Source organism: Papaver somniferum, chromosome 3 (genome assembly GCF_003573695.1).
Source record: "Papaver somniferum cultivar HN1 chromosome 3, ASM357369v1, whole genome shotgun sequence".
NCBI classification, from domain to species: domain Eukaryota; kingdom Viridiplantae; phylum Streptophyta; class Magnoliopsida; order Ranunculales; family Papaveraceae; genus Papaver; species Papaver somniferum.
In genome coordinates, this window is record NC_039360.1 from 36,113,558 (window position 1) to 36,127,419 (window position 13,862).

At 35.3% G+C, this 13,862-nt stretch overlaps 1 protein-coding gene across 1 annotated transcript; it reads left to right on the top strand.

Annotated features, from left to right (window-relative positions):
• The first annotated feature begins 10,675 nt into the window (after positions 1-10,675).
• On the top strand, positions 10,676-11,522 carry LOC113361145. The gene is made up of 2 exons (XM_026604487.1): positions 10,676-10,941; positions 11,086-11,522. Exons 1-2 carry the CDS (start codon positions 10,744-10,746, stop codon positions 11,290-11,292), a joined length of 405 nt encoding a protein of 134 aa, XP_026460272.1. The 5' UTR covers positions 10,676-10,743; the 3' UTR covers positions 11,293-11,522.
• Positions 11,523-13,862: the final 2,340 nt, after the last annotated feature.

Below are 13,862 nucleotides of genomic sequence, written 5' to 3' on the forward strand. Positions count from 1 at the left end.
CTTCTGCTAGTACAGTGCAATTTAGGAATCTCCTTGATGTGTTGAAAATCTTTAATGATTCGTCAGGACATATTATAAATTATCAAACATCGGGTATCTATTTCAGCAAAAAAGTGGAAAATAAGCATTGCAAATTGTTAGTCAGAATACTTAGAGTAGGAAGAATAATAAAGAATGACTCTTATTTAGGTACACTTTTATTTTTAACAGAGTACAGAGTTTTAATTATCAGAATATGTTAGATAAAGTTTATAGTAGGATTCAAGGTTGAAAGGATAAAATTTTATCACAAGCAGGTAGAACTACCCTCACTAGATATGTTACTACATCCACGCCTATAAAAACTATAGACAAGATTGATGCTCTGTAAAGAGATTTTTGGTGGAAGAAAAATAAGTTCAATAGAGGTATTTACCTAAAGGCTTGGAATTTCATGTGCATTAGTAAAGAAAATGGTGGCCTGGGTATTAAAAACCCATATAAATTTAATTTAGCTTTGTTAACCAGACTGGCCTCGCGCTTACTAAAAAATCCAGATAAGTTGTGGTGTATTATTCTTAGACATAAATACTTTCCTAAAAATGATCCTCTCTTTTATAAAAAGAAAAAAAAATCCTGGGTTTGGGCTAGTATCTGTAAAGGTCTAGATATAATTATGGAGAATCACTAGTGAGAATTAGGAAATGGCATAAATGTTGAAGTTTGAACTGATAGATGGCTACCCAATGGAAAGTGCCCAAATCCTAAAAACAACAATAATTTACAAGTAGTTAACAAAGTCTCTGACATGATTGATAATCGTGGAAATTGGAATCATAACTTAATAAACAATCTGTTTGAGGAAAATGATGTTAAGGAGATGAAGTTTCTTGAACCCATTAATGATATAGATAAAAAGGATAAGAGGAGATGGATAGGTACCAGAGATGGTTTTGTCTCTGTTAAATCCGCTTACAACTATCTTTGTAATAAAAATCATGATAGTCAGAAAGTTGAATGGGTTGGTATATGGAAACTAAATGTTATGCGTAGAGTCAAGACTTTCCCCTGGAAAGCTCTGAGTGGTTATCTTCCGGTTAGGGATAGTCTAGGTAGATACACTCAAATTGTGTGGCTATATTACCCTTATGTAATAGCAATGCTAGAGAAAATTTAGATCATCTGTTTACTAATTGTGTTTTCTCTGAAGCTGTGTGGAGGGGTCTTTCCCTTACCAGTACATACTATGTTGATTCTAATTTGAGTTTTAAATATTGGGTCCTGTTATGGTTAAAGGATTCAATAAATAGGGATCAGATTGCTTATATTCTATGGTATATCTGGAAATTCAGGTGCAGGATGGTTTTTGATTTTGTTAAGGCTAACCCTGTTGATTTGATTGAATTTATAAGAAAGGATCTACTAAACTATACCAATAACAGGAGTTATACTCCTGTTAAAATCACTTGTACAAGTAGATGTGATGCTCCTCATCCTAACTGTGGTCATGAAATTTTTAATGATTTAAGGGATCAACATTTCATATTTTTTGATGCTGCTTTCCAAAGTAAAAGCAAGAAATTTGCCTACGGGATTATTAAAAAAAATAACATTGGTCATATTATGGACATTGCAGGAGGAACAGGTTGGTGCTCAAGCTCCGAGGAAGCAGAGTCCAAAGCGTGCAGAGAAGCAGTCAGATGGATGCAAGGATACAATGATGAACGAATAATGTTCCTTAATAACAATAAGAATGTTATCAATAGCATGAGGAAGAAGGATGATTTTATTGTTGGGTGGATATCTAGAGCTATTCTGAAACAAGCTTTAAGTTTCAACCAATTTCTTGTTGTTTCTTCTTTCTTTTATATCAAAAGAACTTGTAATAGTCATGTGGATAAACTAGCTAAGATTTTAATCAGGCACACAGGTCTTAACTTAAATTCTAGACATTGGGACAAGTCTAGAAAAGACCAGTGATTTTATTGATTATGTAATTAGAACAATGTAATTTCGGTTCCTTAGTTTTTAATATATTTCCTTTTATCAAAAAATAAATAAATAAACTCACTGTAATTTATTCTTTTGGTTATCATAAAAGAAAATATGGAATGTATAAAACGGTCTAACTATTAGGACCCGATTTGCAAAATCATTCTATTGTTACAATCCATTAACAAAATAGTCATAGTTCCATTAAATTAAGTGTTAACTCGCTAGGACCCACCGAGTCAGAGTTAAATTCAGACGTCCATTTACAAATATGTACCTAACCTAACCACACTGGATCAAATACCCTTAGATCAGCTAGTGTTAATCTAGAGAATAACACTTACGGCCCGGATAAGTTACATCTTGCACCGTAGATCGTGCGATTGACATAACTCGAGGAAATACGGACGGTTAGAATTGGTCAAAGCAAGAATAACTAAGGGTTTTCATTTCCCTTTTCATTTTTCGACTTCATCTTATTCTATGTTGTATCCCTTTCTAAACCTCTGCAAAAATGGCGATTCAGTGAATCTCGAGAGAAAAAGACAGATTTCGAGTGGGTTTCCATCGTACACATATTCTATATTGATTAGTTATGGTTTGTATGGTTTTTATCCATAAATAGTGGTATTTTGTGAAGATTTTCAAGCACAGAAGATAATTAGTTTGCAAATATTGTGGTTTTCTTGAAAGATATTGTCATTATGTACGCGAACATCATGAGGTTGGTAATCACATGCTTATTCAGTCAATTTCATATTTGATTTCAGAAATCGTAATTCGATGTTTTAGGGTTTTTTTCATAAACCCTAAAAATTGAAAATTTTCATAAACAATTTCGTAATCCCTAATTACAATCAATTGGTATTTTATCTGCTACTAATTTGTGTATTGAATTTGATTATGTGTCTGTGTAGGGAATATGTGAACAACCCAGTAAGAAGTTTTAGGGTTGAAGAATGTGATACAAATAAGGTTAGATTTTTTGATAATGTAAGTGTGAATTCTGGTGGGTTGAATGGTTTTAGTGATGTTGTTCATGCTGCATATCAGTGACCACCTATTAAGATGGTTAAGTTGACTTGGTTTAGTGGGACAGACCCATTTTATATTGGTAATGATGATGAATTTTTTGAAATGTGGGATAAAGGAATAGTTGAAGTTGATGGGTATATTATCTGTACATGAATGTTACAAACATGAAGGTTCCTCTTAGTGGTGAATTCCCTTCAAGTTCTTGCGTGTCAGTTTCAAAGAGTTTTTATTCAACACCTGAGAAAGTGATGAGTACAACAAGGTTACACATTGAAAGAGGTGAAGCACCAGTCACTCTTGACCCAGCTACTTTTTTAACACCTAAGAAGAGGATCTTGTGTAGTAAAACTCTTGAGCTATTAAGAAGAAGTCTTAGGATGGTGAAGAATTCCATTGATGCATTAACAAGAAGTTTGGGTAGTCTCGGTGGTTAGAAGTTATTTGTTAATGTGGATGATGATGATGTTGTGGATACTGAAATATCAGTTGAATCAAGACAGTTAGAGTTGGAGTATGAAAACATACAACTCACAAATAATAATCCAGATGTCTGTCATCCCATTAATGATTGTAGAAATACATTGGCTGATGATGCAGAGTTGGGTATTGAAGTGTATACTGATTTTGTGAACAACTACTTTGGAGTAATGGACTCTTTTGATTTCTTACATTGATCAGTGACTAATAATGCATATTTTCAGATCATTTTGTTGTCTTTTATCACACCTCATATGCATTATCTCCATGTTTGTATGCAATTTATATATCTACCTCTTTAAGTACTCTGGAGTAAATTTATATTAGTAATCTTACTAATTATTCATTTTGTACATGGCAGGAGACTGAATACAATGGGATTGTCATAAACATGAAGCAAAGTGGTTGGTACAGGATGAGGAGAGGGCAGAAGAAGGCATTCACAACAAGGGATTAAAGTTGCGTTGTTGTATAACAATGAGAGTCAAATAACTCAATGGGCCAAAGTTCAAATGCATATAAACCAAGTCCAAATTTCACTCTCATATACCAAAATCAGGATATTCATGTTTTACACCTGAACAACCATTCTACTACCTTCCCAAATCCTATATCCTTCACGAGTCCTTCTCTTCAGAAATTCACCGACCAATCTTTTCTTGTCCCCCATTTTGCTTGGCATATCAAATCCTTCTGAAAATGTCCTCTCTCTATTGTGAATCACCCTCTCTATCATCATTCACCATCCATTTCAGTCATAACCATATGCTTTGAATGGTACAAGAATAGGTCGGCTGTTTGGTTTTCAAAAGTGACAGAATTGACAAGCTATAGGTTTGATTTCCTTACTCCCTGCAACATCAGCATCAACAAGGAATTGACGGCTGTAGCGCGGCTACGAAGAACACTAGTAGCAGGGTTTGTCTAACCTAAGGTATGAAATCTGAATTTCTTGCAACGCCGACAGCATCAGAATAGAGAATAGGATGGCAGTGCAGTGTGAGTTGTAATCTATCAAATCCCTAAATTTCTGCTTGGGTATTTCTTGATTTTGGGGATGATGAGTATGGGGTTCTGATATAAATGGAGGAGGAGTTGTATTTTGAGGTCAAGCCCGGAGTAGCCGGTGCATGCTGTAATTTTAGGTTTTATTCAATGTTTGTTATGTTCTAAAAACCTCTGCTAGGGCAAAGATGAAACTTCCTTTTTGTTTAATTTTACTTGTTCTTCTCTATGGGATTTAAATGAAAAGCATGATTAATTTCTGAATTTTGTCAATTTTCTTTCACCTTGTATGTCAAGCATCCTAGGTAGTTTGGTTAACTCTTTGTCAAAATTCAAGCCTATGTGAACTGATTTTAGTTCAATCTTTGATTACTTGTGCCTTAGAAACACAAGTAATGCTAGGGATTGACATCTTTTGCTGAGATTAAATCATCATATTTGTTAGTGATTATATCACACCTTCAAGGTAGTTTGAAGCTAGAACTTCTATAACTCCTTAATTGAAGGGAGAGCTAGTATATCAAATTAGGGATTTCAATGCATTCAGGAGGTGGATTCGAAGCCCTAGTTAACCGTTTATTACTCTGTAATCTTATTTCTTTAGTTACCACCAACCTCTTAGTCGTATCGACACAAACACCCCTTTTGGTTACTCTCAATTTGAATCAGTTTTAGTGATACTCTAGCTTCAACTTTACATTGCCCTAGTCTCTGTGGGATCGACCTGTATTTGCCATGTCTACTATAGACGTTGTGCGCTTGCAGTTTAATATTGTAGGAATCTTTCCTAGCCTATCAAGTTTTTGGCACCGTTTCCGGGGAAAAAAAAATGGCGTCGTTCCCCGGCAACGACGCCATTTTATTTTTCCTTTATTTATATCTGTTTTTTTTTTTTTTTTGAACTGAATTTTCTTTTCTTTCTGAATTTTTTGATGACTTTTTTTTTTTTTTGATTTTTTATGATGAAAGATACATACACATGACACAACAAACTTTACACAAAAACAGGAAAAATAGATTACATGAAACTTTTAGCAAGAGGCATCCCTTTTCGATGCACCCGGTCAAATTCAATGGTTGCTTTTCTAATGTATCCTCCAACTTTTATCCCAGCCAACCAAAGAACAAGCTAGTCAAGTCTCATTCAATATTCTAGATGATTGGCAGCCTACTTAACCTATGAAACATCGAAGCTTTGCACGCTTGGTAGATCGTGCATGTGCAAATTTTCTATATCACATGTGAATTGTGCTAGAATCAAGTGATTCCTTGTCATCTAGACTAAGAATCCTAAGATATCATACATGCACAGGTATCACAATTCAAGGTAAATGAGCTCAATTTTTCATTTTTTTTATAACAAAAAGAAAGAGTTCTGTTTTCAATTATAGCATGCGATCAGTCAAATGGTATCTACTTTTCATACATCCACAACTATATAAGAAAGAGGGAGAGGAGTTGCTTCATCTTCATCTGCTGCTGCTGCTGCATCATCTTCTCAATCTACACATGCTGCTGCTGCTGCATCATCATCAAACACAACAGGTGGTAGGGGATACAGAGGAGGTAGAGGTTCAAGAGGTGGTAGAGGAAGGTCTGGCAGAGGACTGCAGGTGCATCAAACACTGTCACAGAGCATTGCAGATGTTGGTGGTCTGACTCAAACACTGTCTCAGACTTTCACAATTCCAAAACCAAAAGGAAAGAAGGTTACAGTTCCTGCTACTCAATAAGTAATGTTTTATGTTCTTGATTATGGTTTATTTTGTTTTTAAGACTACTTTTGTTACTGCATCTGTTTGCAGCAGTTGGTTAGTTATCTTTTGGATGGTGAACTCACTTTTGTTATGATCTTAATGTTAATATGCTATGTTATGTTATTTTGATGGTGTCAGATTCATGAAATGTTCTTTTTACTGTAACTGTATCTCATTACATTTTTAGATCTTCTATTTTCTTGCATAATTCTACCATTTTCAGAGATGTTTGTTTTACATTGGATTTTGCTGCTTTGAAGACAACATCAGACAGCCATTGAAAATCAAGACAGTTGGAGCATTTAAGGTAAGCAATGTTATAGTTGTGTACATTCTGACAGAAGAAAAGCATCACAGTTCCCTTACACATCTTCTTCTTGCAGGGTTGGTTCTTCTGGACAATTTTGGTGCATATGGATATTCTCACCACAAGCAAAGCATGAATGTGGAGTCGGAAGTTGAACTTTCATGGCTCTTTTTTGGTTTGTGACATCTGCAAACCACTCAAAGTATGAGAAGATTGAGCATCTCAAGAACTTCTCAGCAACATGATCTTCAGTTTGAGCTTTCAACAACTTTCTCACTCCATTGCAAGATACATTTTTACACCTTGAATATATCCATGGATAGTCAATAGGATCATGCATTCCAATCTCACATAAACAACAAATGATGTTGATGTTGCTTGATCCATCAACTACCCTACTGCTGCTTGCATCATTTGAATTGCTGCACATTTCACTTTTGCCTCCACCCATGTTTGGTTTGAATATGTTATATGTTTTGGTTGTTGGAATTTAAAGATGGGTATGAATGTGTGCAGGGTATATAAAGAAAAGTGAAATCAAACCGTTGGAAACGGTCTGATTTCTTCCACGTCATCGATCTGCCAGACACGTCATCGACAAGTTAACCCAAGTTAAATATGTTGAGTTAGGTAATAGACACATTTTTGTGTCCGATTTGTCTCGATTCTATATATTGCTAGGGCTGATTTTTATACTTATTATGGTGTTTTATTTATTTGTAGGTATTTTTGGCCAATAAACATTTTTGGAAAAAATTGGCTCGAAAAGTTGTCGGAAAGCACCCGGAGGACACTTGTTATTCGGACCCCCGGTTTGGATAAGGGGCACTCCCAGGACACCCTTTAATGCAGCTTCTAAAGGCACCCATACTCTGGATAGGGGGCGCCCTTCTTCTTCACGGTTTCAAATCCTCAAAATTGGCGGGAAAATTTGTGGCAATGAAGAACAGATTAGGGTTCTTGATTTGGAGGAGTTTGAGGTTGATTAAACCTCTGATTTTCATAGGATAGACTCCTTATGGGTCTAGGAATCTGATATGGGTGTTGAAATCGATTAGAGATGGATTTTTATCACAACAGAAATATATGGAAAGTCACGTGTGTGACCTGTTTTAGGGAATTTTAGAGAGATTAAAGTGCTATGAACCTTCCCAAAGATTTGTATCTATCTAAGGAAGAGTTTAGAATAAAAAGGAAAGCTCAGAAACGTGTAGAAATTCTAAAACAAGAAATTTACGCAACTTTGCCGTGAGAGAGGGGAAGAGATTTTGGAAGATTTGGGAGAGACTTAATCGGTATTTTTGATATAAATAGATTGTTTGGGTCATATAGAACGGAAGTCGAGAGTTGGGGGAAGTTTAGAGAAGAACAGAGAACAAAATCAAGAGTTGCAGGAAATTGTTTCTGCTGGTGCACAAGGAAGAACACGAAGAACAAAAGGCCATTGAAGACAGTCGTTTCTGGGGTCTTAAAATCAGCGACAAAGCAACAGTATTTACAACAGTTTTCTGTAACAGTTCCATTGTAACAGCTGTTTTGTAACTCCGATACACTGTTGCAAACAGTCTGTGTTATTACTTTTCACTCTTTTAATCATCTTTTGAGCAACAAACACATATTTTGAGACCATGATTAATATGAGGAGATAAACCCCATTGCTGAGGCGATAGAGGAAGCTATTTTTCCAACAAAAAGTGGTATATTCTATTTTATCTTTTTATTTGCAATAATTATATGATTATTTGCCTTGAACTATTATTGAATATGATTTTTATTTGAGTGGTTGTGATCTATTTTGATGGAGTATGCTTAGTTTTAAGACTTTTGATGCTTCATACTTGGTATTTACAATTACTACTTTTGAAAATCTACTTGTTGCGATATTTTAGAATCAAATTAAACGTGAAAATTGCATAAATATAAGTATTGGTTTAATCACTTTGAACTTGGAAAATAGTGGAATCTTAGCTTCAGTGTTTCTTTTAATATTGATATCATCTTTGATTGAGTTTGCTATAATTTTTAGTGAGTTTTCTATTTTAATATTAGAATTTAAGTCTAATTAATATCCTTCACAAGTCTGAGAATCGAACCACTTTTACCACTATTTACAAATCACATCATTAGGATATAGGGCATTTTGGGGACATTTAACACCGTTTTTTTGTTTTTTAAAAACTATTATGTCGCCCAAACTATGTATGTTTTGTAAATGATTAACAAAAGTACGATGAATTTGTGTCTGAATTAGAAAAAGGCATGACCATTTTGTAAATGGCCAAAGAAAATAATATGCAAAAATAAATTTGGTTTTTATTTTCCAAATCAAAAATAATAAACGACAACACATGCTACATAAAAATTAAATATAAAAAGCAAATGAAATGAAGCCTGCAAAAATAAATAAAAAGTAATTACATACAAATATTTTGTTGTTATTCTTGTTCCTACCATTATTTCCTCACTTGAAGGTGAGCTCTAGAAATCCGGTGAGCAATTCGGAATTTGGTGCGCCTTTCTTTCTAAATCAACTCACGGAGCTTGACAAGTATTTTCTTACGTTAACAATTAGAACACCCTCATGTTTTATTGGAAAGTGGTGCAGAACGAGAAAAGAAAAAACTTAAAGATTTTGAAAGATCTTAGTTGACTGATGCACAATGTTATCACTTCAGAAGAAGTTTAAATATAGTTGTTAAAATTGCTAGATTGATTGAAGGGAATATTCTACTACTAATCTCGAATGAGAGGGAATGAAACCGCTTTCAAAATCAAACTCGTTTTTAATCCTAATGTTAAAGTTATTCCCCAGATCGGTACTGACGGAGACGAATGAAGCGAGGTGGGCATGGGCGCAAGTTGGGTCCTTGAATCCCACTTGGTTTTGAAATTTTCCAACTTGGTCTTGAAATTTCCCAGGTACTTTTTAGGCATTATATGCTAGTTATAGGCGCATATATACTATGATTAAGTTGATAAATTTGTTTTTAATATATACTATGATTAAGTTGATAAATTTGTTTTTAATTTGAGAAACGAATGTTGATAAGAGTGTTGATAAGAGTGTCGAATATGATGTAAATATTATTTATATTTTACATATTAGATTCATGTCGTGGTGATTGCGACGAGTTTATCGAATATAGTCTACATTCTGCTTATTAGATTCATGTTCATCTAATTTTGCAAAAATTGTAAGCTTTTATACATACTTATGCATGTTGGTAATTAATTTTTATATTTCCACTAGATCGCTATAATGGTAAACCCGTCATCATTATTTTTCACTTCTTGCTAATTATAATGTTCTACATTGGTATGAACATTGCCTTAACTTGTTTTTTGTCGATAAGAGGTGATGGGAGACTGGCTTCTACTATACCAGTCGTGATAATAAAATGTAATATTGCTTATCCTAAAGGTAAAAGTTCCAGACCATGATCAAGATTTTAGATTATATTAAAGAAAAGAAATGTACATGTCAATGTTTTACTTCCGGTCTCTCTGGACCGAGAAATCCTAATTCCGTCACTTACTACTAAATCAAGATTTGTCTCAAAAATTTCCTTCATCAGTGTAGAATTGGTGGATATTAGTCCACTCCCTATTTGCATGGGTTGCAACAACTCCTTCAAGCTGACTTCTCCTCCTAAATGACTGAAACGAAATTCTTAACGGTCAAGTTGGGTCATACCAAACTACATTTTTAGGTCATGGTCCTGATTTAAAAAAAAAAAAAAAAATCTAGGTACCAAACTACATGTTGCCACAAAATGTTGTAATACGCTTATGTGGTGGTTCAGATTTCTATGGTGGTTCAGATTTACCTTGTTAGACATACCGGGCTGGAAAAAAGATCCTTAACTGAACTTTTACCTAATTTCTGTTCCCGGAAGGGTCAACTTCTTACAGGTCGGTTCTGGTATCTACAAGTCTACGTTTGGTTAGTTGCAGTACAGATTAACAAACCTGGTTCCACAATCTCTGATTACCACGCCGATGACATTTTTGGGACCACAACAGTTAAAAGGATGATGTATTCAGTGGTTTCCAACCGCTCGATTCCTATCGCTTAAAAAATGAAAGTCATGAATTTCCCCGAACTACTTGTAGTTCCCCGCACTTCCTCATTTGTACGCGAACTACAAGTCTTTAGTCACCAGTGAAATTACGTCGTGCAAAATCGTGATAATGGCAGCAATCCAGATGTCGACAACTGGGTTTTTTACATCTCCGTCTCATTTTAACCGTTCAATATTCAGATTGGTGGGTCCTATCAAAGTTCACTCAAGTAGATTTTTCACGAACACGAAGAGGCTTCTTGCAGGTCGAAACTCAAACGTTCAGCCAAAAGAACAAGAGAAAGAGGATCTCAAGAACAACAACCAGGTTCGTTTTGATTATTTGGTGATTTTAAGGTAGTTATTACAGTTAATTTAGGTAATCATAATGTTAGTTAGGAGTTTACCTTATGAGAGATAGGTGAAACTGAATCAAGTTGATGAGATTGTATCAATTTGTTTGATTAACCAGGATGATGATGATGATTTGAGTTACTTGTTGAGATTGGGAGTTGGATCTGTTGGAGGTGCAGTTGTGATTAAATACGGAAGCGTGTTATTACCTGAGATTACGAGACCTAATATCGTATTAAGCTTGGCTATGATATTCACCCCGGTTTTAGTTGCCGTAATTCTCTTGATTAAGCAAAGTAGCAATGGTACTACAGAACAAACCTAGCAGGTCTTAAATTTCTGCAGTTCTTTTCTTTTTTCTACTGTTTAAGATTTGTATAAATAAATTTATAACAGTGGTTGTTAGTGAGTGATCACTTCTGTGTTCGTGTTCACCATCGTACCAGATTACCACGAGAGTTGCATGCATATATTCAATCCATTGCAGTGGATGCACTGGATGGAATGGATAATATTTTTACTAACAATCGAACGGATTTCCATGTTGTTGACCAATCAATCAATCTGGAAAAACTGACTTAGATTTTGATTCTTTTTGCATAAGGACTGTGCATTCCCGTTTATAATTGCAGTGCACAGTTCCCTACTTGACCACCTCTCTGATTTCATTGCCAACTCAGTAGTTATATGAATTACGGGATTAGCAGTTCGCATATGACTCCTATCTTTAGCAGTTATCATATGCTTCAAAGAAGAAGGAAAAAAAAAAGGTCTGCATATGACTCCTGATCTCTGGATACTTTGTGCCAATTTCCCCTTGTACCCGCGTGCCCGCTTATTATACAATGACACCTGTCTATTTTTATTACCAAATTGGCTTGAAAATTTGTAAGCTTTGTTAAACAATGAGAATCTGAAAATTTCCGAGTATATATCGGCTTTCTTACCTTTTTAAACTCATTTGTCTTATATACGTCGGGGCGTTGAGTCCGCACGATTGACATTTATTTTTGGTTTTGAACTCATGGTTAACGTTGTGGAAAGAAATTATGCAATTACATTTTGCTTGATTATTTTAGTAGTCAGTATAAGTGAAAAATACTAGAACCCCCATACTATATGGGTTCAATACATAAAAGTCCCATAAAATGGAACTTTCACTATCAACTCCATGCTATCATTTTTTGATATTTCTAGGCCCAAACTTTTAATTTTGGGGCCAAATTTTGAACTCTTCCGGATTGCTGACGTCATCAAATTTTTTAATAAATCTAAAAGTACCAAAAATAATCTCCACTATTTATAGTAGACTTATACAGGAACAGAAACAGAAAATCAAATCAGATTTTTTTTTACTCTCTCATCTCTCTGCTCTCCGGAGATTTTCTCTTCATGATATCAAATCTTCCGAATTCGAACTGTTTCTTCACAAAATCGTCGCATTGAAGAACAACAAACAAGTGAGTTGATTTTTGATTCGCTGTATTGAAGACGAGAGGAAGAACGACACGTTATTTCTCAGAAAATCGTTGAATTGATTCAGTTGTTCTCAGATTTGACGAGAGGAAGACGTTGTATTGAAGAACAACAGATAGGTTTGTATCAATTGTTATTTTCTGTTTGTATAAAATAGGTTTGATTCACTAGTTTTTCTGATCTATTTTTTTATTTCGATTTTCTATTGATTTTCGTTTTTTTTTGCTTGGATTTTGTTGAATATGAGAAGAGGAAGAAGACAGGTTGGAATAGAGAAATCAACATAGGTGTGTTTTCGATCTAGTATTGAATTCTATTGATTTCGATTTTTATTATTTGGATCTTTCTTATTTCGTGTCTTTTTTTTATTTGGTTGATACTAAGAACAGGATTTGGTTGTGTTGATGGTGGTTTTTAGCTTAGGGTTAAAATTGTAAAACCTTGCATATGATGTGATGTCACTCTGCGAGGAAACAAAGCCATGGGTGTCAACCTCTCCACTGACGCATTTATTGAGCTGTTCAATATATTTACATGAAATTTATCCAGACTGGCGAATGTAGCAACAATCCCAGATGCTCTGTAAATTTCGGCGCCTTGCCGATATTACTTATTAATAAAATATTCACTGAGTACTTTTCCTGTGGTATGTTCCCCGGCAGAACCGTTAATATCGGTATGGCATGACGGATTTGTGTTCACTCGCAACATAGTAGCATGGATCTCCAAGTACCAAAGTTAAGGCCATTGCACGAAATACTCAGTCAGAAAGCAAACAGAACCGTGGAGTATGAGCAACAACGAGGAAAGCGTGCGCCACTTGGCCATACCCCATGCTACCCAACCATCCCTTATTCCTCGTCGACCAATCAGGTCGCTTTAAGCCTGTTACACTCCCAATGAGTTGTGGATGAGCCCATACTTGTCGGCCCTATTTCCCATCGACCAATCAGGTCGCATTAAACCTGGAACGCGCACCAAAAAGTGGCAACTCCCGTGCTTGTCCGTCCCCTCCTTTTATCGACCAATCAGGTTGCTCTAAACCTGGCACAACACTGAAGGGGTGGAAATTGCGTCAAGTGGTCACCATGTCAAATCGGCTTCCCAAAGATTGTACAAGCAACTGGGAACGTTTGGTAAACAATTTTAGTATGAGCTACATGCCAAAAGTTTCGTATGGATGTCTAGCATAACATACTAAAAACTAAAATCAATCGGAGCAACGATCTAAAATATACAACATAAAAGGCGAGCTAGGTCAAGGCTGAAAACTGACAGAACCCCTCCTGAATTCTTCCTGAGTTTTACTGTCGGGATGTTTTCACCTCCTAAACGAGCTCAAAACCTAGACATTTCCTTGTTGGGAGATGAGAAATTATTTTCCAATCAAAATATAGGGGCGGACCGTCGAAATCCGAA